At 52.5% G+C, this 24,874-nt stretch overlaps 6 protein-coding genes across 6 annotated transcripts; 3 read left to right on the forward strand and 3 right to left on the reverse strand.

Annotated features, from left to right (window-relative positions):
* Nucleotides 1-1,645: 1,645 nt before the first annotated feature.
* On the forward strand, nucleotides 1,646-3,328 carry Z520_05407 (uncharacterized protein; the record flags this gene model as incomplete). The annotated part of the gene is made up of 1 exon (XM_016775910.1): nucleotides 1,646-3,328. One exon carries the CDS (start codon nucleotides 1,646-1,648, stop codon nucleotides 3,326-3,328), a length of 1,683 nt encoding a protein of 560 aa, XP_016633069.1.
* A 5,538-nt stretch (nucleotides 3,329-8,866) lies between these two features.
* Nucleotides 8,867-9,642, reverse strand: Z520_05408 (uncharacterized protein; the record flags this gene model as incomplete). The annotated part of the gene is made up of 2 exons (XM_016775911.1): nucleotides 8,867-9,369; nucleotides 9,429-9,642. 2 exons carry the CDS (start codon nucleotides 9,640-9,642, stop codon nucleotides 8,867-8,869), a joined length of 717 nt encoding a protein of 238 aa, XP_016633070.1.
* A 3,701-nt stretch (nucleotides 9,643-13,343) lies between these two features.
* Nucleotides 13,344-15,185, forward strand: Z520_05409 (uncharacterized protein; the record flags this gene model as incomplete). The annotated part of the gene is made up of 1 exon (XM_016775912.1): nucleotides 13,344-15,185. The coding sequence occupies one exon, from the start codon at nucleotides 13,344-13,346 to the stop codon at nucleotides 15,183-15,185; it is 1,842 nt and encodes a 613-aa protein (XP_016633071.1).
* Nucleotides 15,186-15,922: 737 nt separating this feature from the next.
* On the forward strand, nucleotides 15,923-20,461 carry Z520_05410 (uncharacterized protein; the record flags this gene model as incomplete). Its single annotated transcript, XM_016775913.1, has 1 exon — nucleotides 15,923-20,461. One exon carries the CDS (start codon nucleotides 15,923-15,925, stop codon nucleotides 20,459-20,461), a length of 4,539 nt encoding a protein of 1,512 aa, XP_016633072.1.
* A 1,806-nt stretch (nucleotides 20,462-22,267) lies between these two features.
* On the reverse strand, nucleotides 22,268-22,444 carry Z520_05411 (uncharacterized protein; the record flags this gene model as incomplete). The annotated part of the gene is made up of 1 exon (XM_016775914.1): nucleotides 22,268-22,444. One exon carries the CDS (start codon nucleotides 22,442-22,444, stop codon nucleotides 22,268-22,270), a length of 177 nt encoding a protein of 58 aa, XP_016633073.1.
* A 1,540-nt stretch (nucleotides 22,445-23,984) lies between these two features.
* Z520_05412 (uncharacterized protein) lies at nucleotides 23,985-24,722 on the reverse strand (the record flags this gene model as incomplete). The annotated part of the gene is made up of 1 exon (XM_016775915.1): nucleotides 23,985-24,722. One exon carries the CDS (start codon nucleotides 24,720-24,722, stop codon nucleotides 23,985-23,987), a length of 738 nt encoding a protein of 245 aa, XP_016633074.1.
* Between the last annotated feature and the right edge of the window lie 152 nt (nucleotides 24,723-24,874).

Genomic DNA, 24,874 nt, shown 5'->3' on the forward strand with positions numbered 1-24,874 from the left:
GAGGTACCGATTTCTTACTCGGGTCTCACTGCTCAATGCCCAACCGCGAACCGCACCGCATCTACTTCGGAAGATGGCTCCCCGCCAATCGCTATTGGCCACAGGTCGTTGTCATCGTCATTTCACACCTCATCTCACTCCGGCCACCTCGAGTTAATTGAGCTTGTCTGACCGCGCAATTGTAGAGAACGCTACACAGCTCTCGATGGGCAATTCTCGCCTCGGACAAAGGCTCGCTGATAGTCGCGACAGTAGCTTCCCTGGTGCCTCTAATCCTTGTCGACCAATACCTCTGAGCGACGACAGTACCTATCTGTGTCTGTGGCTGGTCAGTCACCCTTCGTTCATCTCCCGCCTGCTCGCTCACGTATGATTTGCCTCCACCAGCCCTGATCCATGATGGCATTATCTAAACCACCGGCCGGGTCATTTTAGGGGCCTCTTTCTTCCTGGCTCCCACGCGTCCAACTTTGTTTAGGCTGCTTTCCTGCCAGGAGCCCGCACCCTGCAGCATCACTGTCATATCCGACGAGTCCCAGACCACTCAAGTCGCGGCATGCCCATGCATCTTGGCTAGACAGGTGGGTGACAAGTTGGAGGGTTTGCAACTCAAATCAACTTTGTGGGCAGACCTCCAGAGTCGGGTCCCCCGGACAATCACCCAGGTCTAGGTCTGTGCACTGGAGGATTTGCTTGTAGCTGCACGGGCGTTCGGGAAGCCGAGCAACTCTCCTTCATTCTCTCCCGTAGTTGGCCTGTGGTTGGCCTTTCGGCAGACGGGCTCCACCATTCGACGCGGGCTCGGCGGGTGCAGCAACAATTATCGTCTTTGTCGCCTCCCACCCGGCCCCTAAGCACCTACGAGTAGGGACTTGCTACCTAGGTACTACTAAGAGGTCCTTTGGTGGCACCTAAGCAGGACCACCCACTCCCTGCTGCACCCCCTGGGCATGAGGTGGGCATAGCGCCCGCTAAGGGTAGTCGGTACCCCCTCGGGGTGCCTCGCTCTGATCGAATCCTTCGAGACTCAGTCCCTCCTCCAGGTCGATTCCCCCACTCCAGCCTGCAGGTCTGCCCACAGTTTCCACGCTCATTCATTTTTTCCATCCATCCACACAGCCGCGACATACATCTCGCTACAACCTTTGAAACTCCACACCTTTCTACCACACATCTTTCAACGCCTCTTTTTTCTACTCTCGCTTCCAACGTCAAACCTGCACATCCATGCCGCTTGATCCTCGATCTCTTGCCTCTCAACCCTCTCTGCGTCTGCGCAGATCATTCTAAACCGCTCGTCGTCCGCCCTAACTGCACCCCCGCGGCCGACTTACCCTCCTACCATTCACCCTTTCAACTGCCGTCATATCCTGGTTCTATACTAGGCTGTCCCTCATCTGTTGGTCTGCGTAACCGGAATATTTGTCGAAACAGTCTTCTCAGTTCAACGACCTGCCGACAGGATACAAGCACAGCAAACTCTGCCGACAAAGAAGACGCGGGACCAACTGCCATAGGACGGCCCTCCTCCTTCGGTCTTCAATTCTGCATCTATACCGACCTCATCTACGCCACTTATCTCCCAGCCAGACCGGCCTACTCAATATCAAGGAAGCCCGACCAAGAGGCTCATGAGGTGCCGCTCATGACGACCGTTCTACAGGCTCCTCTTGCTGGAGCCTCCCATTTCTCGTCCAGCGCCATACACTCTGGCTCATATCCTGATTTATCCTCTCTAGACGCCTCGATATCTTTCAATAAACCTCATTCCCAAACCTCTCCCTACTCTCGCCACGATTACGACAAAGTATATGCTGACTCCGGTCCCTCAACCGCGCCCTCTTCCCCTCAGTTGACCTATTCCTCGCGACGGGATTCTAATGCCTCAACACCGGCAAGTTGCTTATCCCTGGATCACAGGGACGTGATGGACGAAGATGACGACATGGCATTCCCTGCATTTGGGGCCTCCGACCTGGGCAGCAAAACAAGTCAGGACGCTTCCGTCTTGGTCGAGCCACATGATGATATAACAACCCAGGTACCAAGTCCCCCAACGGACGATACCTCCCTCACTGGTAGGACGACCCAGGACGACCAATCCATAGAAGCGGAACCTACGAGACACGTTGACTACCTCTCTCATGATTGGAAAGAGGAAGAGATCTGGAGGTCATGGAGCTATGTGGTTCACAGGCGGGGCAGTCTTACCAATGGCACTCGGCTAGAGAATGCTTCCTGGAGGTCGTGGATGAAGGCCAAAAATCATCTCAAGACAGTTTCGCCCGAGACTCTCAATTGGCTGAAGGATTGTGACGTGACTTGGCTGTACGGACCGCTCCAGACGAACAGGAGTATCTCTCAATCCATGACCAACACATCTCCTCCGCCCAGCAGATTATCTCACTCATCCTCATTCATCTCCAAAAAGCCCATCCTCAAAAAGAAGTCGGCGTCGGCAGTTATCTTGGAACGGTCCAGGTCACAACATTCTCTGCTCCAGCGAGCGGGAGATATCATCCGGATACAACAGTCCAGTCCAGCCAGCGGACGACCTATTCTAAGACGAGGCAATTCCGAGTTTGTTCTACCGCGCTATGACAGTTCTGTGGTCAACACCCCCGCCGAACACGAGACACCTGGTTTCAATGGGCCGAGATCATCTTTCGCTTTTGACGTACCGACCCCGTCAGAGTGTAAGCACGTTTTATTCGACGAAGAGGTCAGGCAAGTGCAGGCCATTGATTCCGAAGATGATGACAAACCCGAGGAAGAAGACGTTATTCTTGAGGATGACGAGGACGATGATTGTGGCTTGATGATGGCCCCGGCTCAAAGGTCGGGACGGGGCAGCGGTCGAACAACGCCCCGTGGCAGTTTCAGCAACGACTCGAAAACTATTGTGCCACTACCATCCACTACGTTGAAATACAGGACTGATACCCCTGAGCCTCAGGAGATGCCCAATCCTCCCGCTGGATTTTGGCCCAATGGACGAAAGCTATCACCCTCCCCTTCACAAGAGACGTTGCGGCCTCCTAGGCCGAATCAGAATTTCCTTATTGATGATGATCCGGAAGTGGTAGATGAGCCCTGGCAGCCTCATTCTTCGTTTGGGGACGAACGCTCCCCCTACGATGAAGAGGATGACAACAATGACGGCCACCCAATGATGAGACGAACCGAATCCGGCATGTTTATGCCATACGATGAAAACGAGGACGAGGTGGCCATGAACAACACGCTTTTCGGGCAGGCAATGTATGCCGTCAACACTTTCAGAGATATTGCCCATGTGGTATGGAATGTGGGCTGGAACCGACGATAAATTGCTACGCGACCATATCTGGGTGGGGGGAAAAATTCTGCGATGTTTTGTCCTAGCAGCATAGCGCGGCGTTTTTGGAAAATTTTACAACATGACGAGCCTAATGACGGTACCAAGCCGGGCGCAGACCAAGACCTCTGTCAGGAGGTTTACAGGACCACAACTTGGCCGGAAATTGAACATGGAATTTTGGAATGCTCTAAATCAGAGTCAGATGACTGCAGCAATCTGGCAGATATGCGCAGCCTTGTATATATGAAGGTGGTTGGGTGGGGAGCTTGAATCGGATGAACTCGGACAAGGCTGGGTGAATGAGATAAGATTCTGGCGAAACATATAGACGGCTAGCGGTACCAATAGAAGAGACGGTGAAAACCTATGTAAGTGGACAACGAGCAGATTTGCGGAGGAGGACTGATGTCGGGAGAAACCGCAGCACAAGGGATGAACATGTAGGGATGCTCGCGTGCGCGATTGCGCAGTGCTCACCGAGCAATGCATTGGGTGGCAACTGCTTGGGATGGAGGATGCTCGGGCCTCGGTTTCCCCAGACGATCAAGCACGTCAACATGCCACATACAGACAGGCACCCAACAGGGTCAATGAGTGATAGTCACATTGACATTCCACTTGATGGCCGCAGAACGAAACACAGGAATGCATGACGTGCCCCGACAGTTGATGTATCAGATGGAATGCCATATCCCCCGATTGCCCCCGATCTGTTGATTGCGGCTGGCCCAGACTCTTGCTCCTGCCCAATTTGGCATCTCTAGACATTTTGCTTAGGCTGTTTCCATACGCCTAGCCCCTTGGGACGCTTTTACCAGCATCGGCATATCTCCCCGCTCATTGGACGCTTTGAACACAGTAGCGCCGACGCCGTCGTCCCAGTTATTGCGGGGAAAAGGGTGCACGACGAGCGCAACAGGTTGGTCACACATTACAGATGACGGTGCTGGTTTGTGTAACCACAAGCAGATAAGAGCCACGTCGAACTCTAACTAAGCTCGTCGTAGACGGAGTAGGACGGGCGACAAGGGGTTTGCGGAGGAGGGGATCAAAAGGTATTGTCTCTAATCTAGAAGCTCGTACGTAATGAGATCAACAGGCACACGCAACACATCAGGAGATGAGGAGGAGAAGTCGGGGATCAAAAGCTTCCGCGACGACATGGAAAGCCTGGGCGTGCATAATGGGATACTGAGGCTGATGGTGGTGGTGTCACCACCTGCGCGTCTTGTGCCCCACGTATACACTTGCTATCCCTCTGGCGATAGGGACCTTCACATGCTCGATCGACGTCGACGAAGCCCAGCTCAGTCCATCTGTTAACGGCAGTGGCTTTCACCACTGGGTCGTGATTGGCGACTGCGGTAACGGGAGCAAGGTTGAAAAAGTTTGCCTGCTCAGGCAAAAAAGAACTCATGCAAGACATCGCGATGGCGAAAATATGGGCAAACCACCAACGATCGAAGCAATGACCTGGCTGTAAGTTCACTAATGAGACCTTTTGACAGCACCACCTGTGGGTGCCTGGTTGCCACCAGTTGCAAGGTTGAGGCTTGTGTCACCACCCTTCCCCCTTCTCCTCCCCGCCGGAGTATTTCTTACCTACTCGTACTGATAGGGAAGAGCTAGCACCACAGTCGAGCCATTATCTCCCAGCCACAGACGAGATGAGAACAGGGTAAGAAAAATTTCATGATGATCATGATGCCCGAAGATGTCGCGATCGACCAGTGCCCACGAGGGAAAAGAGGCGGCCGTTGTTCCCAGCTCCACTGCGACGCGAGCCAAGGTTGACTATGCCGTACACTCCGCCCACGTCTCCTCGGGGCCAAAAGCATATCGAGAGGGTTTTTTGAATCTAGAATCGAACGTTTTCGGCCATATCTTTGTCTTTTTCAGGCCGGAGGTTTATCCCAGCCACAGGCTCAGCACCCATTGGGGCGGGCACACAATCGGCGAGAAGGAGGCGACTACTTCTCCCATCTGGAAAGCTTTACCGGTGTTTCTGACGTTGCCGTAATAGATTGCAGTATGGCAGTATGGAAGAGAGCGGGCCAGTGGAACCAGACGGTTTGTTCTCTACACATCAGGCAGCTTCAGCCCAACAACAACAAAAGGCGGCAAACTACGAGTACGTAACTCACAGCTCTGGCAACGGCTTGGCCACAGGAATAGTACAACCAAGGACAAACAAGGACAGAGTTACAAGCACAGATCCCCATATCTTGCTGTCCCGCCGTTGAGGCCCCCCGTGCGACCACGAGGATTCAATGCTCTGCCGTCTGGGCGGCTACTTATACAATTAGCGGGGCATTAGCAAGCACTTGTTTCCGTGGCACGTACATATGTATGTACTCCATGTAAACTCAACCAACAAAATAGCACATGCTTTTCTTCTCTCTGCGTCTGTACTCTACCGCAAGGGCTGTGGGTACAAAGGCTGTAGATGGACGGCCTACACAGGGAACCCAGAGACCGGCGGCCTTGGTGGTGGGCGCTTGGTGTCACACGTTACACACACAATGCTCCCCCGTGGTAAAGAGACGTGCAACACGGCATCTGAGAAGTTTCGCCACCCCACATCCCTTTCGTCTCGATGGGAAGACACAAAGGAAAGAGACATGGTTGCTATCGTGGTAGTTGTGGTTGTCAGGCCAAGAAAACAAAGGAAAGAAACGGTTCGCCTCGTCTCCGGGACGGGGACCGGATGCGCAGTAGCGGATAGAAAAGGCCTCGACTTCACTCCGCAGATGGCTCGATCTGTTAGGTTGGGAAGATCCCTCGTACATAGGTACGCGGTGGATAAATCAACACAACGACGTCGACTCCTACGACGACGACCGCCGTTGTAGAATGGCAGTGTCGGTGGCACCAACGGCATTTTACCCAAGGCCCAAGTCGCACACTAAGTTCACGTCGCGTGTCGCGTACGAGTAGTAGACCTTGAATCGAGTACCTACCTATGCATCTGCCCATTTCCCTAACGACTATTAATATTAATCCATACTTGGTAGGTACAATGTACTTCTTGATTGGCTGTTTAACACAACCCATCCTTTTTTTGATACCCAGAACACTTTGCCACATGTTCACTCCCGGCCCGGCCTCGCTGGCCGTGGGACCTCGTAAGGAGGGTTCATACGAGCAGGTACGTAGGTATATGTAACAAGCCTAGGTACAAAGTGGGAGGGTGTGGATAGAGACCAGCGTTCGAGAATGGGAAGAGACTTTTTACAACACGCAGCAGGAAAACCCCCTCTGCTCTGCAAGAATGTCTGAAAGATCTCGGGCAGGTTATGCGCTTCGGGTAGTTGGTAACTTGGTAGCGGCGACGACGCTGGATGGAGCCGCATTCTGTTCCACACATCTACCCGCATTGACTTGCTATGTACGGAGTAGGAGTCGGTAGTATCGGTGCTCCGAACATGCTCGAAAATACCTAGGGTCGATAGATTAGGTAAAACACTGGATCGAGTCGATCACATACCCTAATGCTCGCTGGCCGCTCATTGTGGAGAGGGGGAAACAAGTAGTTTGGATATCGGCGGAATAGAACTTTTGCTGTGAGGGAAAAAATTTTGATAGCCGGACGGGATAGATGGATAGATGGGATGGATGGAGTGGGTAAGAGTGCGGTGTGAATTCCGATGAAGATGAGGACCAGGTTGGGTGGGGATACAGGACTTTCGGGATGGACCTTGTGTGCGGGTCGAGACAAAAAGGCAGATTAGACAAGAATGGTTTAAAAAAGGGATTTGCTCGAGGCTGGCTGAAGGCTTGAGTGTCCCCATAACTCTCGTACAGGTAGATGTGATTGCGATTGCGATTGCGATTGCGATTGCGATTGCTGAGGCACATGCGTAGCAGTGATTGCAGAGCTGAAACCCTGATAGACAGCAAACCCAAGTCTCCACATGGGATATAGCCCTATCATCTCATCAAGACTGTAGAACATGGCACATGGAAAACCCCGGTCCCCTCCTAATCTACCTAGGTATGTACAGGGTGTGCGAGTAGGAAAACGAACCGCGAAACCTGGTTTGCACCACGACCACGACCACCACAGCACAGAACAACGATGGGGCATCAAGAACAAGAAGGGGGTCCAGGAGGTGGATGCAGGGCGAGAGTCAACCCGAATGAATTCACTCTCTTTCTCTCTCGGTCTTCGCCATCGTGGTAATACCCATGTTCTAGAGTCTTTGATTGATAACACTTACTCCATCGAGACAAGTTGGTCCCCTTTTAGCATTGCGCAAACAAAATCTATCGGGCGACAAAAAGATGGAGCACGTACCTAGGTGTGTGTGTGTGTGTGTGTGTGTGTGTGTCAGAGCAAGGCCCAAGCGAATGACATGATATGCCTGCATTATTTTCCTGTCTCAGAACATGGAGATGGCGGTGAAAAGCAAACGTGGAATTCCTTGCTTGCTTGATTGGTTTGGAGCAAGGGGATTGATTATGCAGGTCACAATCTGCAAAAGACTTTTGCTGATCTGGATAGCCACCCCGAGTTTGTCGCACGTGCAAAGGCCAGAAGTCGATAGACGTTGCATTCCATAGAGGGTTTCATATCGCCACGACCACAGACGGCGAGGCTCGATGTGTTCACCTTTGCCCGTCCGTGCTCGGATGAGGGAAGGTGCTATCGGCCTGGGCACCTAAACCACAGACGAAAGCTTTGCATCCCAAGGCACTCTCTCAAAAGTCTCTCTTCCATCGTCTGCTCCTTTTATTGGCAATGTGATGCTGATTGTGTCAACACGCGGCCGTCTCACCACCATCCGACAAGACACAAGAAGCGGCCAGATGTCGAAGAGCTTGCCCAGGAGGGCCTGACTCGTTACCCGTCCGCTGCCGCAAGGCATTCCTCGCATCCTGTAGGCGCCCGCAGTCTTTGTCTGCGTCTTTGCTCTCGGGACTGCAACGCTCCAAGCGTCGACCAGCTGCGGAATTTGTTTGTTTGCTCCGTGACGTCGGGCATGCCCTGTGAGTTTGTGTTTGAGGAATCCTGGTTATTGCTGAGCAACGGTTCTCAATAATTGTATCCCCTGTCTTCAGATGCGTTGACCCTGTTTCCGTTGACTCCGTCGTCCTGACATTAGTATATGCAAAAGAGAAAGGAGAGTAAGATACAGCACCTGTGCGGTTAACACGGTTTATTATTCTTAGCGCTATGCAAAGTGCAGCATCCCGTTATCCAGGACTCAGCTCCTATCCCTCCTTTTGATCAAACAAGCGCCATGCTGGAAGTCCATGTACATGCTCCATTATGCTCCACGAAACCTGTACTGCCACCTCTCGCGTCCTTTTTGAGCAATCAAATGCCACTCCAACTCACTGAAAGATCTTCCTCTTCGTTGAGGTCAATACAGCGGTACAGGGCAAAAATCCGAGCCCGAGCCCGAGCAGAGATGCTATAAACACAAACTGCTGAAAGTGTATATCCACATGTCGGTGAAGTGGATGAAAGATTGTACAAGAGGATCGAACTCCGGTTCTAGATTTTGTTTCCAGGGACTCGCTTTACAAGACTGCAATCAACCCGATTGCCATGGCGAACAGGCTTCCCTGGACCTTGACGCTGCCAGCCCCGTTGCTGTTGGAATCCGGAGCTGATGTGGTCTCAGTTGGGAGAGCAGAGCTCGTAGACGAGGTGGTCTGCTGAGAGCTGGTGCTGCTTGCCGAACTCTCGCTGCTGCTACTGCTGCTGCTCGCAGAGCTTGTGGCGGAGGTGGTGGAGCTGTCAGTTGTGGTGATTGTTGAAGAGTCGGTGCCAGTGCTCGTGAGAGATGAGGAATCGGTACTGCTGCCAGAGGTAGTTGCGGAGACGGAGGCGGTGGAGGTAACAGAACCAGTGACAACTCCAGTGGCCGTTCCAGTAGCCCCTTGGATGCCGAAGTTGGGAGAGAAGTTAATGTTGTTCGGGTTCGAGTCATCGATGATCTCGATGGTATATACGTGAGAGTTGACGTCCTCCGCGGGAGGGATTTGAACGGTTGCCGTTAGGGCAGAGGCAGGGATACCGGCTACAGTCAGGTGAGCAGATATTCATGATAGCTACACGGCAGTCTAGGTTTTCACATACATGCCAGGACCGCACCGGAATCAGGGGTGATGGGATCTTGCTGCAGCTTGATCGTAACAGTGCTGCTTGAGGGATTGGTCCATTGGATGGTAAGGGGCTGGCCTGCGGTCACATCCAAAGTGCCCTGACCACTAGGAATGCTGATGGCATTGTTCTGCTGTGCGGATGCGACGACTGCGCAAAGCGCAGCAGCCAAGGCGTGTGCGAAACGCATTTTCTTCCGTGGGGAGATTGAGGCAAGAGGCCGAGGGATGAAGCGCGATGCCTGTAAGCGACGGCTCGAAGGAGAGAAACTCGGAGGCGCGGTGGAGATGAGTCGCACAGGTATTACACACAAGAGCGACAGGGAAGATATAAGCAAGAGGACGGACTTTGTTTTCTTCTGTGGAGGGTGAGTGTGGTGTCAGTAGACGACCAAAATAAGATCAAGGAGGGCGCAGGAGAGAAAAAAACCGCAGATGTTGATTGACTGCTCGTTTGAGACAATGACACGGGGGGTGTCTTCAGCCGCGCCGTCGCGTTGGCTGGAGGGTTGCGATGCCAATGATGCTGCGACACACCAAAAACCTTCGCCAGTACTGTTTCGGCCACTTAGCGCCCAGGCTAGAAGCTTAGCAGCGATGAAAAGCTCCAAGCGCACGAGCACGTTAAGGGAAGCCTAACGGGTTCCGGAATAGGGGCGCCCGTCTCCCTCATGTCCCCCCTGGTTGTTCAGCCTCGATTTGAGCGTCGCCCTCATCAACCGCCGCCACCCATTCCCAGAGGCCACCATTACCACCACTACCACCACTCGACTGCTGACCTTCTCCCCGCATTCGACACCATTTCTGGGACCTTGTTCCAGGCACCGCCCTGTGGTTGGCTACCGTGACCGTCCCCTTTAGAGACCTGCAGACTCCTTCCGGACTGTTTACGCAGTCTTTGCTTCTTTGCGAGCTGAATCTGTAAGCTCTTGCCTGGGTGCTTGCGGCCTTGTCAACCGCAATAATAATCCAACATGTATCCAGGAGACTAATGTCGGTATCTGTTACAGCCCGTTTCTCAGATGTATTTCGCTTCGCTTCGTCAACCTTCGCTTCCCCCAAAGACAACCACGGAGCTGCAATAGGCTTGAGCTTTTGCCCAATTCCACCAACACTCGAGCCCCCTAACCACCCCCTTCCTCGTGCCTGTTCGACTGACAGGGACTGGTTGGCTGGCTCAACTCTCCCCTTGAGAATTTTCGAATTTGCAGCCTACGGCGGTACCCCTCTGTTACTCGTGACTGGCAAACGAATGGCTCGAGTCGAGCCCCCTTTCGCCAGGGAGGACGCCGGACTAGTCTACCACCCCCCAGAATGCAGGCTGGCATGGAGTTGCCCAGAGCCAGGGATCGATGGACACTGGTGACACCGAACTCCGGAGTCTCGTCAGCATTTCGTCTGCCTGTCCTCCGTATCACTCACACCACCGGCTTACCATCCTCCCCTGTCAGATACACCTGAAATAATGCGTCCCGGATGACTTTTCACGCAATGGCCAGCTGCGACTACGCTGGTCACAATTGCTGACCAGATGTCTGCAACTCGCGCTTCAGACTCCCTCTTGCCGGTTAGCTTCTTGCGAGCTGAGACGTCCCCGGGCGAGCTCGGTACTGCACCTCGCTAACGTCTAGCGAACCACGCAAACTTTAGTTCACCAAATAAGCCAAGAAATAGTAACAACCTGAACTTGGTAGGAACCAACTGCTTCGCAATTTGAGAATGCACGTTGCGAGACTACAGTGTAGACTCGGCATTGGGTTCCGGTGTTCCCTATCATGATTCATCGCTCCCAGTCTGACCTCAGATAGGGTGGGGATGGGAAGAGCCTGTCCAACAAGAGAGCCCGAGAGCATCGAGCTTCTACGGAGAATCTCCTTAGATTCACCCTGTGGTATGACAGACCCCTTCGAGATGCTGCAGCAGAGGGTGCTTCCGAGTACGAGTAAGCCAAGATAAGGGGTGGTACGTTTAGAAACCACCAGACAGGCGCATCAACGCCGGATTCACTCGGTTCCAGGTGTCAGTCCGAGATGTAATTTCTGGCTGCCAGGAGACGGCCGTGTTCGTGAACAAGGCGTCTGGGACTTAATATCCCTTCACATGGTCGCACAATCGGCGCAGCCTTCTGTTACGGCCACTGCAGCATTTCGGAAGGAGCAGCAGCTTGAACTTGGAACTGGTCTGGCTCCAGCTTGACAGCAACTTGTTCAACCAGGTCCAGATACTCCGTAATCGCGGCCTTTACGGGCGCCTCTTTCGCGTGCTCACATCCATGGATTCCGATCTCCTGACATCTGAGACTTCTCTGCAGCCACGAATTGTATGCTGTGCATTGAATGGCAGAAGATATTCTCTGATCCCTGTCTGCCACGCGATTTCAGGCGCCAAACGTCCCACTCCAAAATCTCTTAGTCCACCTAGTGGCAGTAGCTAGAAGAAAAAATCCCCCGAATCACGAGGAACAAGAAGGCATCAAACTCTGTAAATTTGATCCCCCAGCTAGGGGTGACTTTGACAACACAGGTTCGTCGAAATATGACATGTCGATTTGCGAACCACACGATGTGTTTGTTTGGTTTGGGTTGTATGTTGATGTTCCCTGCGGTGGAGTGTCGCGTCCTCCCCTTCCACTCGCGTCATGTCGTGGTACTTTTGGTACGAAGGGACATGGTGGGAGCTGGTCAGATAAATTGGTGGCACAATATACCGTATTCCTGATGTGGAGGGGGGATTCCAGACCGTTTGAGAGCAGTTCGTTTGCTGGCTTTAGTGGGTTCGTCGGCATCTCACGTCTGCTGGTTTCGCGGAGCGGCATGAACCTGATGTCGCTTAGCAAGAACCACGAGGCCGCCTCGCGGAAGATAGCGGGCCAGTAGGAGAGTTTTGAGTGGATTGGGCGTTTCAAAAGCAGCCGATGGCGCGAGGCAGTACGTCAAAATCAGCAAGGGAAGGATGAGCAAAGACGGAGAGGAGGGCCAGCGCAGGTGCCAGTGCAGGTGCCAGCGCAGGTCTAGACGAGCCAGCAGCAGCGCCACCAAACATTCCAGACGTCGCAGGGCTTTGTATCTAAGCCGCACTCGCATCCTGAGCAGGGCTGCCATGCCCATGCACGGAGTGCGCTTTAATCTCAGCCCAGTGAGCCCAGGGCCACGCACAGCACGGGTCGAGAAATGCTCATTTCTGGATTGCCAGGCTTCAGAAAATACATATAGCTAGGGGAGACGGCAGAACCTCACCCTCCACCCCTATCGTCTTGTTGAAATTCCTCTTCACCTGCTGTTGTTACTATTATAATAGCCATTCATTCCCTTCCAATACAGTTTTATTTGTTTTTTTAATTTTATCTCAAGTCTGCATCTTTTTATTTGTCCGCCTGCCCGCCTAAGCATTCCCTTATCCTCAAGCGAGAGACTAGCTGCTGTGTGCACGACAGTACAGGTACAGGCAGCAGTTAGGGTCGATCACCGGCATACTTTCAGGCACACACTCAGCTTTCCGAAGCCAAACTGCAACCTCCGAGTTTCCAATCTTCGGACCGGACGCCCCATACTCACCCGAAGACGTCGTCCACTCTGAGGGGGTGAGGACGCGTTCAAAGACACGACAGGAATATGCAGCGAAATCCCAAAGCGGAGCAAACACTACACCTTCATTATTGCTAGCCCAAAGGTTGCCGAACAATACTGCTCCCAAGATGTGGACCTCTCGACGCCCTTCGTTTCCCAATGATGTGGCTTTCGAGACGCTGCCTCCAGTCGTGATTCGAAAAGTGAGTTTAGTTTCTGTCCAATCTCTCTTCCCCCATTTCGCTCGAGATGCACAGTTTGCCTGGCACCGCTGGTACAATCTTTACCGGCAGCCCTAGCTGCGTGCCTAGTGATTGCCTAGGTGGATGAAACGGGATCTTCGCCATGATCTTCAGGCCAAAGTTCAAGGAAGACGGGAAGGGGATGCTCATCACTGCCATCTCGGTGCACCAGACCCATCTTCCTCTGCCCCATTCCACCTATCCCACGTCATTCAGGTCAGATCATCTACCGCACCACAGAGGCCCGAATCCACGCTATTACCACTACCGCCCGCCTACAGTCTGGGCATTGGACGCTTGGAGTTTAGGCATGCAGCCCCTAGCCCAGATGGGGAGCTCCAGGCATCTTGGGCGCGGCACGGTCCTCCGACCTTGAAGCAGGGACCACCAACACGACCCAGTATCCCACAGCACCAACAGAGCCTTCGTCCACCATCGTGCACCTTGTCTCTTGCGACCGTTAGACAGAATGACAGACTCATTCGATCGCTTAGTCTGCAGGTCCACGGGCTAACATATGTGTTGCACCAGTATTTTAGTAGTTTGGAACGTCTCAGACTGGCCGAAGATGGCAGAACTCTCTCACGTCCCCCTTCCCAACTCTCAATTCATCCCCCGAACAATGCTGGCTTCACAACTCAACCCTCCGACACTTTCACCATCCTGACACACGGCATTACCCAGACCGGCCAGTTCTTCAACGGAAAGAGACTGCGGAGGAGGCGCTGTTCGGCAGCAGACATCAATCCAACCACAATTGAGTGGTTCGCCTCCTTGCCCCCTGCCGTCCAGAAGAAGTTATTCTCGAGGGAAGAGTGCTCATTCTACTCCCAAGAGAAAAATACCATCATCCTCGACTCTGCAGACGAAACACTCCGTCGCCGCAGTTGGCATCCAACCAACTTCGCCGTGTTTGAGCGTCGAGCTTCTGCTGATGACGACGCCACCATCGTTGATTTTGAAGGACTCAAAGACGAACCCCGGGTTGACTCTGCTATCGACATGGGTGACTACTCAGTAGATGGTTTTCGATGGCTAGAGGATGAAGGAGATCTCGATCTCAAGTTGGACGACTACCACGAAGCCATTGCTGAAACAAACCGGCGGACAATATCGGTATCAGCACCGATCCGGCGGCGCTCACGACGAAACCCTTCCCTCTCAAGCCTGTCTATACGTCGTGGCCGGAGCTCGACATCATCCTCACGTCCTCCGATCGAACCCCCTCCAACGCCCGCTTTGCCTTTCATCCCTCCTCACACTCGCTCCTCCTCCTTCTCATTAAAACACCTCCGTTCTCAAGCATCAATATCATCCATCGATCCTCGGGCAACCCATTACCAGGACCCTGCTGCTCGGATGAAGCTCAGGCTCTATCTTGCCTCGCCGCAAAAGTTCGATGAGGCAATCGAGTTTGGGTTTCCATCCGTGGAAGAAAGAGAACAATGGAACCATATCAGACCTATGACAAGCCCGCAACCAAGACCTGAGTTCAATCGAACTTTCTTTCATGACGACACGCCATCACTCTCAGGAGATGATGGTGAAGACGGTGACGAGCCGGATACAATATTTGACCCTCGAACCCCTGAAGAGGCGGTATTCCAAATGCATCGTCCATCCCACAAGAGCAGCATCGACGGGCTCAAAGGTCTGAGACCGTTTTCAATTCGCAGACAGCCCGAGATATATGCCCGCGGCACCACCGCAGATCGAGAGATGACACTACACATGACCTTGACGAGACCAGACCTTCGTTCACCAGAGGAACAACCATCACAACCAGACCATCAAAAGAAGGTCCATAAATCGCCACTGGAGCCACTCGACATGACCGTCGACGGAAATACAGTATCCATATGGGATACTCTACCTGCCGAAGAATCGAAAATGAAACGATTTCTTCGAAAACTAAGGCTCAAATAAGTCTGGACAACCCGATGTTTGAGTGAGATTGACTGTCTTTTTTGTATGGTATGGATGGATGAATGGAACAACAGCATGGGATATCCGCATCTATATCAATGCGTTATTTGAGCGTAGGCGTTCAGGCTGGGAATATCGCTTTTCAGCCAGCGAGTGGATTCGGAGCCCGGGAAAGGACAACTGGGATGAGCAGACTGCCACGGCTACCTGCATATCCAAAAGGGTCGGGTGGCATTCTATTTGGTAACTGGATGGGGTTGGACAAAAAGTAGCAATCTGGGAGACGGAGACAAAGGCAAGAATAGCTTGACGAAACATGAACAATAATACCCTCTTCATCAACAAGTACACTTACAGAGTGCATTAACAAGGATTCACAGGGGGCACTTCTGGGGGACAACCTTCTGCCGCCCGGCCACTGACCTAGTTAAAGGAGATAGGAGCTCCCAGCGCGCAGCTCCCGTACTCGGTACTCCGTACAAGCCGCGTTTTAAGGTGGTGACGCTTACCCGTATTCGGGCTGGGGCCCTGATCTTAGATGGTCGAAGTGCCCGTGAGCCATGAGCCTCACAGAATTGTTGATTGCAGGCAACGCCGTTTGGTTTCTCCAATCCGACAACAATCCGACAACTGTGTCCATTATTATTTCGACTCCTGCTTCGTTTTCAAGCCTTTTGTGCCGTTCTTTCTCTGTCTGTTATTCAGCCCCTTACATCCGCTCGATGCGGTAATCAAAGATGATAATAAGATCCTACTGTCGTCACGCAGTCGTCTCGTCGGTCGCCCTCCTCCTCCTACTCGCCTCCTCTCCGCAGCCTACGCAAGCAAAGAAAGATGGCCCAACCATCTCCGCCACCACATTCGATAACCCTCTAGAGAACGTCTTTTATTTCGACGACACGAATGTCGTCATTGGTTACGATGGAGAGACCGGTATCGTCTGGCGCAGTGCTGACGCAGGCGAGACCTGGAAGGAGATCGATGACCAAGGACAGTCAGGAAATGCCTTGGACGTATACCGGCATCCCTACGACAACCAGCGCGCATATATCATCGGCCTCGACTCCGATCACTGGGTGACAACAGATACCGGCGAGACATGGAGGAAATTTTCCTCCGATGGCGATGGTCTTGCAAGATTCCGCAACGCCCCATTGAGCTTCCATGGCCGGGACCCTAAACGAGTGATATGGAACGCTGAGCACTGCGTCGGCTTAGCCTGCATCGAGCGCGCGTTTTATACCGATGATGACTTTCAGACGACCAACAGATTGGGCGATATGACGCGAGGTTGTCAATGGGCTGTCAGCACCCCGGACTTTGCAGAGGAGATTGCTCCTGAAGTAAGAGATCGGATATTCTGTATCGTGGAAGGACTCTACTCCCCGTGGCCGAAGGACAACAGACTGCTCGTGTCCGATGACTTTTTCCAACAAGATCAGCTCGAGCCTGCGCTCGATGACGGCCGCGCTGTGTCTGGGATTATCAGCATGGCCGCGGTCAAAGGATTCTTGGTTGCAGCTGCAAAATCGGAGGGCACAGATGAGTTGGCTCTATACGTGACAAAAGACGCATCACAGTGGCACCGAGCGGAATTTGGACAACACAGGATAGATGAAGATGCTTATACTATCCTGGAGAGCACCAACTACAGCTTACAGGTCGACGTGCTCGGATCCCGTCCTACCAATCCCATGGGCTATCTCTTCACCTCGAACTCCAACGGCACTTATTTTACTCGAAATATCGATCACACCAATCGCAACATCTTTGGCAATGTCGACTTTGAGAAAGTCCAGTCGATTCAAGGGATCGTCTTGGTGAATGTTGTAGACAACTGGAAGGATGTTGAGGGCTCAACCATTCCTAGAAAAGAGATCGTATCTCAGATTAGTTTTGACGACGGAAGAACCTTCCAGGATCTCAAAGTTGGCGACAAGAGGCTGCATCTTCATTCAGTGACCGATGCAAGGCAAACAGGGAGGATCTTCTCCAGCCCGGCCCCAGGCATTGTCATGGGAATTGGCAACACCGGAAAATTCTTGAAGGACTACGAAGACGGCGATCTTTACGTCTCGGATGATGCTGGTGTCACTTGGTACGAGGGCTTGGACGGTGCTTACTTGTACGAGTTTGGAAATCAGGGGGCAGTTGTTGTCGCTGTCGATGATGAGGATTCCACCAGCCACATAAGATACTCGATCGACCATGGGAAGACCTGGAAGAAGGCAGACCTTCCGGAGAAAGTGCGAGCGAGGTTTCTCACTACCGTTCCAGACTCCACCACCCTCAAATTCCTCATGATGGGCGCCAAAGGGTCAGGTTCCAAGACCGAGTGGGTCATGTTCAAAATCGACTTCGAGGGTCTGCATGAACGAGCATGTGGTAAGGATGACTTTGAGCGTTGGCCCGCGCGCGTCGACAAAGACGGTAAAGCGAGTTGTCTCATGGGCCACAAGCAATTCTTCAGGAGACGTAAGGCAGATGCTGAATGCTTCATCGACGAGGAATTCAAAGATCCGGTGCCCGAGTTTGAACCGTGCGTCTGCACAATGGCTGACTTTGAGTGTGACTACAACTTTATCAGAGATCCTAACGACCGCACCAAGTGCAATCCAGCACAGCCGCTTGCGGTTCCTGAGGGCGCATGTAAGAGCGAGAAAGACACATTTAAAGGTCCCTCTGGATGGCGAATGATTCCAGGCAACGAGTGCCAGCGGAAGGGCGGCGAAGAGCTCGACAAGGAGATCGAAAGGCCATGCTCAGACTCTGTGAAGACACCTTCTTCGGGCGAAATCACCGTCGAGAAGACCAACTTCAACGCCGATCGATTTTCCGAATGGTATTATCTCGAAAGAAGCGACACTTCTAGCGGCAGTGATGAGACCATTGTCATGCGCACGAGCGAGCAAGATATCTTCTTGACACGGGATCACGGCAAAACTTGGGAACCAATCCTTAAGAATGAACCGATCACCGCCATTGCGCCGAACCCCCACCATCACGACGCAGTTTTCTTCCTGACAGGCTCAAAGACTGTCCATTACACCATCGACCGAGGAACTAGGTTTGATAAATTCACTGCTCCAGAACGACCAAGTAACCTACGGCTACCAACTTTACGGTTCCATCCCGAATACAAGGACTGGCTACTGTGGTCGGGCACCGTTGGAAACGACGACCATACAAACATCTGGTTGTCAAGAGATCGTGGCGACCACTGGGACACGTTGGTTCGCTATGCCAGAAAATGCGAATTCATCACACGAGAAGGTCAAGGTCGTGGCGATCAATTGATCTACTGTGAACAGTATCAAGATGAGAACCCGGACAAAAATCTCATGCTTTTGTCAAGCGACAACTTCTTTGCCGAATCGAAGGTGCATTTCCCTGATATTTTGGACTTTGCGACCATGTCGGAGTTCATCATCGTCGCAGCAAAAACGGACGACAGGCAGAGCTTGAAGGTGGATGCAAGTGTCGACGGACGAACCTTTGCACCTGCAGAATTTCCTCGGAACTTTCAAGTACAACATCAACAAGCCTACACGGTTTTGGATAGCTCTACTCACGCTGTATTCCTTCATGTGACCGTCAATGCTGCTCAAGACCATGAGTACGGTACAATCATCAAGTCGAACAGCAACGGTACATCCTACGTCTTCACCCTGGGTGGTGTGAATCGGGACACTGACGGCTATGTCGATTTTGAGAAAATGCAAGGTCTCGAAGGAGTGGCTATGGTCAACGTTGTGTCCAACGTAGATGAGACGAATGCCGGAGAGAGGAAGAAGCTCAAGTCGATGATTACCCACAACGATGGTGCCCAATGGGCCTATCTCCCTCCACCGAAAGAGGATGCGGTTGGAAACAACTACCCTTGCGTGGAAGAGGCTAACAAAGCGACTGGAAAATGCTCCTTGCACATTCACAGTTATACCGAACGCGCCGACAAGTCAGCCACATTCTCTAGCCCTAGTGCAGTTGGATTAATGATGGCTGTGGGCAACGTTGGCGAATACCTCGTCCGGAAAGACGACGAAGCCACAGACACCTTCATCACTCGAGATGCCGGTATCACTTGGCAGTCCGTCAAGAAGGGTAGCTATATGTGGGAGTATGGCGACCAAGGCAGCATTATCGTGATTGTTAAGGAATCCCAGCCTACCAAATCTCTCTTTTACACCCTCGACGAGGGCAAGACGTGGCGAGAGTTTGTGTTCTCTCCTGATGTGGAAATGCAGATCGATGCCATCACTACAGTACCGTCAGACAACTCTCGCAACTTCCTCCTTTGGGGTCGTGAATTGGGAACCAACGCCAAACGTGGCATTTTTACCGTCCACCTAGACTTTTCCGGCCTCGACGAACGTCAAGTCAAATGCGAACTCGACGAGAAGAACCCCGAAAAGGGCGACTACGCGCTCTGGGAACCGAAGCATCCAATGCAAGATTCTAACTGCTTGTTCGGCCATGTAGCTCAATATCACCGCAAACGAGTCGACGCCAAATGCTACAATGGCAAGATCATCAGTCACCTGCACAACATTGAAAGGAATTGTTCCTGCACGCGTCAGGACTTTGAGTGTGATTACAACTACCAGGCACAAGCAGACGGAACATGCCAATTGGTTCCAGGGCTGCAGCCGGCCGATCACGAGCAAAAATGTCGAGACAATCCGGGAGAAGTCGAGTTCTGGTATCCGACTGGATATAGGAGGATACCGCTCACGACCTGCCAAGGGGGAAGAGAGTTGGACAAGCTGGAATCGAGACCTTGCCCTGGCCATGAAGAGGAATATAAAAAGAAGCATGGCATTTCGGGCGTCGGACTGTTCTTTGCGATTGTGGTCCCAATTGCCGCCGCCCTGGGCATTGGCTATTGGGTATATACGAAGTGGCAGAGCGGGTTCGGCTCATTTGGACAAATTCGGCTGGGAGAAAGCATGGGCGCCACTGGTGCTTCCTCTGGGGCAAGCGGTGATCCGTTGTGGATCAAGGTTCCTGTGGTAGTGGTGAGTGGCATCGTCGCAGTGGCCAAAGCGACGCCGTTACTCGTGATGAGTTTGTGGAGAAGTGCAAGAGGATACATGCCTCTTGGGGGCGGAGGCGGTGGCTCAGGGGGGAGGTTCGGAGTGGGAAGAGGGGCGGATGCTGGTTATGGTGCCCCTTATCGCTCGAGAGATGCCTTTGCAAGAAGAGGACAGGACTACTCTCAAGTTGTAGAGGACGATGAGTTGTTGGGGGATGGGTTGGATGACGAGGAAGAAGTTTGAATGACACTTGGGAACGACAAAGGGCAGGAAACCTGTCTCAGGCCAGTATGAGACGATGAGGTATTGGACAAAAAAGAACGCGACCTTGACTGAGGGCTGATCGAAAGCTGGATCAGTGTTGTCCGACGGGATCATCACATTTGGCCAGCAAGCCAAGCAAGGCCAGGTCGGATATGTCAATCCCGGTGCAGGCAAGAATCTGTATCCTCAGTCATATTCTTGGCTGTCCTTAAGTGCAACAAGGTCCTGCACTCCCTTTCCATACTGGAGGAGAATGAAGGTCGACGACCCAGACGGGCGCATTCAGAGCTGTACACAAGAAATTATGTCCCTAGTATATCTGGCTTTGCTTTTGAGTATTTTACGTACTGGAAACGAAAAGCGATTTCTGCAATCTTCCAATGCTCGGGCATGGTCAAGCGCGATTCAAGAGCGGGCGTTTGCCATAATTGCCGTAGTAGGTGGAGGGTTGGCTGCTATGATCCTGGAGCGTGTGGTTGGAGTGCAACGTCGTTGCCCTCAGTCCTCGATCCTCAATCCTCCATGCCCAACCGTCTGACTGTAGGTACCTAACAACCCTACCCACCCATCTACCTACCTACCTACCTACCAACGCCCCCTGAAAAGACATTGATCCCAATGAAACCAAACCTTTTTCGAATCCTCGGGCCCTTGACCCTCTCAAACCCAACAGTGCCGTGCCACGTACATGCATACCTACCCACCTACCAACCGCATACAACTCCCGCCCGCGTCTTGGCCTGCGCGGGCCAGGTCGGTTTTTCGGATGGAATCCCCGTCGTCAAGTCCCCCGTTTTCCCAATTGCAATAACCCACCCACACCGCCGTAAAATCAGCTTCACTTTTGCGATAACGCGGGTTTGCTTGGGAGCTCACGAGATGCCCCCGCCCATTCCCCGCCACATCTCAATGGCTAGCTAGCTAGGTAGGTAGGGGGAGTCCGTCTGGCTGGTGTTTCTTCGATAAAGCTGGGTTGGAGATGGAGGACAGGTCAGGTGGGCTATCGAGGGAACAGCGTTGCATGGCGTAGGTGCTGGTGCCTGCGGTCACTCGAAGGTACTACTATGTAAGGTGGAAAGGTGGATGATGGGAGACCTAACCTGTGCGGAGTTGTCGAGTGTTGGTGCGAGCGAGCGGGCGACATTGAGGTCTTGAGTGTTTCAACCGAGTTCCGAGAGATAGCTAGCTAGCTAGCTGGGTAGCTGGTTACACGTATTTGAGACTATTCAAGTACAAGTGCAAGGGCAGAGAGAGCAATACCTCACCTTGTTGCGGCTCCGTGGCTAGGGTTACAGGATACAATTATAACATCGCGTGAGGCTGAAACAAAAAAGGGGCACAAGTTTAGTGAAAGGTCAATGGTAAGCAAAAAGGTTTGCTTGCTTTCGTCCTTGGGTCATGTGGTCGTCTAACACCGACAATCTCGTCCGAGGGAGAGCACATAGAATGAATAGAATTCTGGAAGATCAAGAAGAGGAGCTGTCGTCGTCGAAATACGCTTTGTTCCCTTTGTTCTATCAATTCTTTGGAAGGTTGTCAATGTATGATGAATTGTAGGCTGTTCTTTTCTGACTCCTTTCGCTATGGAGAATCAATCCCAGTCGATGTTGGGGACGGCATGTAACATTTCCAAACTCTTCTTTATTCCCATATTCTTCCTTTGATTCAGTGTGTAATGCTCTGCTTGCCGTCTCGTTTGGCGGAGAAAGGGTTTTGCATATATGTAGTGACTGGAGAGGAAGAGCTCCGAGAGGTTGAACCGTCGGACCAAAAGCAGTTTGCTATTTATTTGCCGGCGAAGCCGTCCTCAACTTGCTTAGCAGCCTCGTCCTTGGAGATGCCGTATTTCTCGGCGACCTTGGCAGCGAGGGCGTCCTTGTTGCCTGCAACCTCCTTGAAGTCGTCGGCGGTGAGCTTGTCGAACTTGGTGCGGAGGTGAGCCTTGGTAGCTTCGTCGGCCATGGTGATTGTGTTTGAAGGTAGAAGTAGCTGGGAGGTTCAAGTATAATCTGACTGGAAGATAGACTGGCAGGGAGACTTGGGCTTGAGAAGCTTGAAGAAGAGAAGGAAGGAGAAGAACGTGTCACCATGGATGGTGTTTATATAACCCGTCGTCACTGCGCTGTATGTTACCCCTCCACCCCTCATTTGCTTCAGAGTCGAACCCTTTCTGCCAAACTCTCAATTGGGAGCAGTGTGGATTGCACAATTTGATTGAAGCAAGCCCCACGTCTGAAAGCGAAAGAATTGTCGGCCACGTCGTGTGTTAAAGACCCAATCAGGGCAAGCACGGTCCTCACCGATTGATCCTGACACCAAATGAAAACGCGTGACAGTCGGTGACGGCCCGCTGGATCGAGCAAGGCGCCGCATGTCGCCGCATGGTGGTGCCGTTAGCTCTCAATGATGGAGGGGGTCAAGTTCGCGTGCGCGCGACCTCGACCCACGCGGGCACGGTCGAGCTTCTGGCGGTGAAGAAATCGAAGATGCTGAGATTGAGGACGGGAGCGAATGGCATGTGAGGTTGTAAGGGGCTTGAAGCCCGTCGGTCAGCAACAGGTCATCAGTCGCCCATCTCAGGGAAAAGAAGTCCCTCAACTTCGTTTCCATGATTGTCACCCATTGTTTATAGATTATATTATTTTTTTTTGTTTTGGCTTCTGGCTGCCCCTCACCGTTTCCCCTGCTTACCCCTCGATGCCTGGAATCGGGGTCTAAGCTAGTTAGCATCATCTTTCCAGGGGCCTGGATGTCAGGGCCATGAGAGGCAGCAAGGGGTGATCGAAGATCGCTCTCTGCTTAGCCAGCGCCACCCGTTGAACCCTGAGTAACCCTGAGAGCAGAAGCATCCTTTTATGGGGCTTGTTTCTTGGTATGCTACAGAGTCCGTTTGATTTAGGCAGCCGGCAAACACGGAGGCACAGAGAGCGCCTCGGGCAGTCTGGACCTCTGCAAGACCGTGATAAGAGACACACACGATTGGGCGCGTGCTCCGAGGGAGCCAGACCGCTTATCAGCCCATTGGGTACTCTGCTGGCTCGATTGAGCTGTTTGGCTCGTTTCCAGCACCGCTGCTGGATGTCGGCTTATCGTTGGGCTCTGCATACCTGCTAAAGAACGGTGTCAGTGACCAGAGGACCGTCGAGGCAGCCAATGAAGCCACGTCCGTGGTATGATATAGTCTAGAGTGCAGAGGAGAGAGAAGATAAGGGATCCAAAGACGGTGCTCAAGTTCACCGGTAGTTGCGGGTGGCATATTGAGCATCGGAAAGGGCGAAGCAAAACACGAAAAGTGGTCAAACATTTCACTACCTAAGGCAAGTGTACCTTGTGGTCACAACAATGTCACACCCTTGACGTCCATCCTGACTGCAGACACTCGCTCAGCTCCCTCGTTACGATGCGATGTTGTTAGTCTTCAAGGACCATGATTCAACGCCTGTCACGCCTTCCTCGCCTCCGCAAGGAGGAAAACCTTTAGCTCTGAACCGCGTCCACCTCTTCAATGCTGCGTAGTCTTCTTCCCAGTGGCTAGGACAAAGTTGAGCTTGTAGAAAACATGGCAATGTCGCAGGATCGCCCGTGTGCGCATTACCCACGGCTGAGTATGCCTAAAGGCTTCCATGAGCTCGTCCTTGACCTCTCCATCTTCTTTCTCAATCTCCTGAACCTCTCTCTCGACTTTCTTCAGGTGGGTAGTTATTTGATCCAACTGGTCGAGGGTAATCACGGTGGCGGTGTTCTGGTCAATGAGAAATTGGGTGCTGAAGGTATGATATTTTCGAGAGTTGATGGCGTTCTGGTAGGATTGGAGACCTCTCTGCGTCATGCCGATTCCCTCAATCTCACCTCTGATTGCATCGAGGAAGGCGCCTTTTGTCTTGGGGATGGCTGAAGGCTCGTCGAATGCCCCCGTAAACCCGAAAGCACAGACGAATCCGAACGGGTCTCGAGAAGTCGGCGCAGGCACATCGGTGGGGAGATCGGCCGCTGACTGTCCGCGGGGAGGTACTGTCTCTTCAGCCAGAACAAGGGCTTCCAGTTTCCTGTCAAGTTCATGGTGCAGTGCTGCCGTCGCTTCGCTGATCACAGAGCTGCTGGTTTCGCTTTCGGCAGGAGTAGAAGGCTGGACGTCGGTGGACGAAGTGGGAGTGAGAGCCCCAATGCTGTCACTATCAGAAAAAGCCTGAGACATGCTGGGTAAAGAGTCGACATGGTATTCGGTGGATGGGACGGACATAGTTGTGACTGAGATGGTGGCAGATAGTGGTGAAGCAATTTGTCGACACAACGGCCGAAGCCCTTATAAAGTACAACCAGCTCAAGCTTGAAGGAGTTCGTGAAGATTCTGGAAGATAGAGAGCAGGAATGAGACACAGCAACAATGGCGGC

The sequence above is a fragment of the Fonsecaea multimorphosa genome (assembly GCF_000836435.1).
Source record: "Fonsecaea multimorphosa CBS 102226 unplaced genomic scaffold supercont1.9, whole genome shotgun sequence".
In the NCBI taxonomy this organism is placed as follows: Eukaryota; Fungi; Ascomycota; class Eurotiomycetes; order Chaetothyriales; family Herpotrichiellaceae; genus Fonsecaea; species Fonsecaea multimorphosa.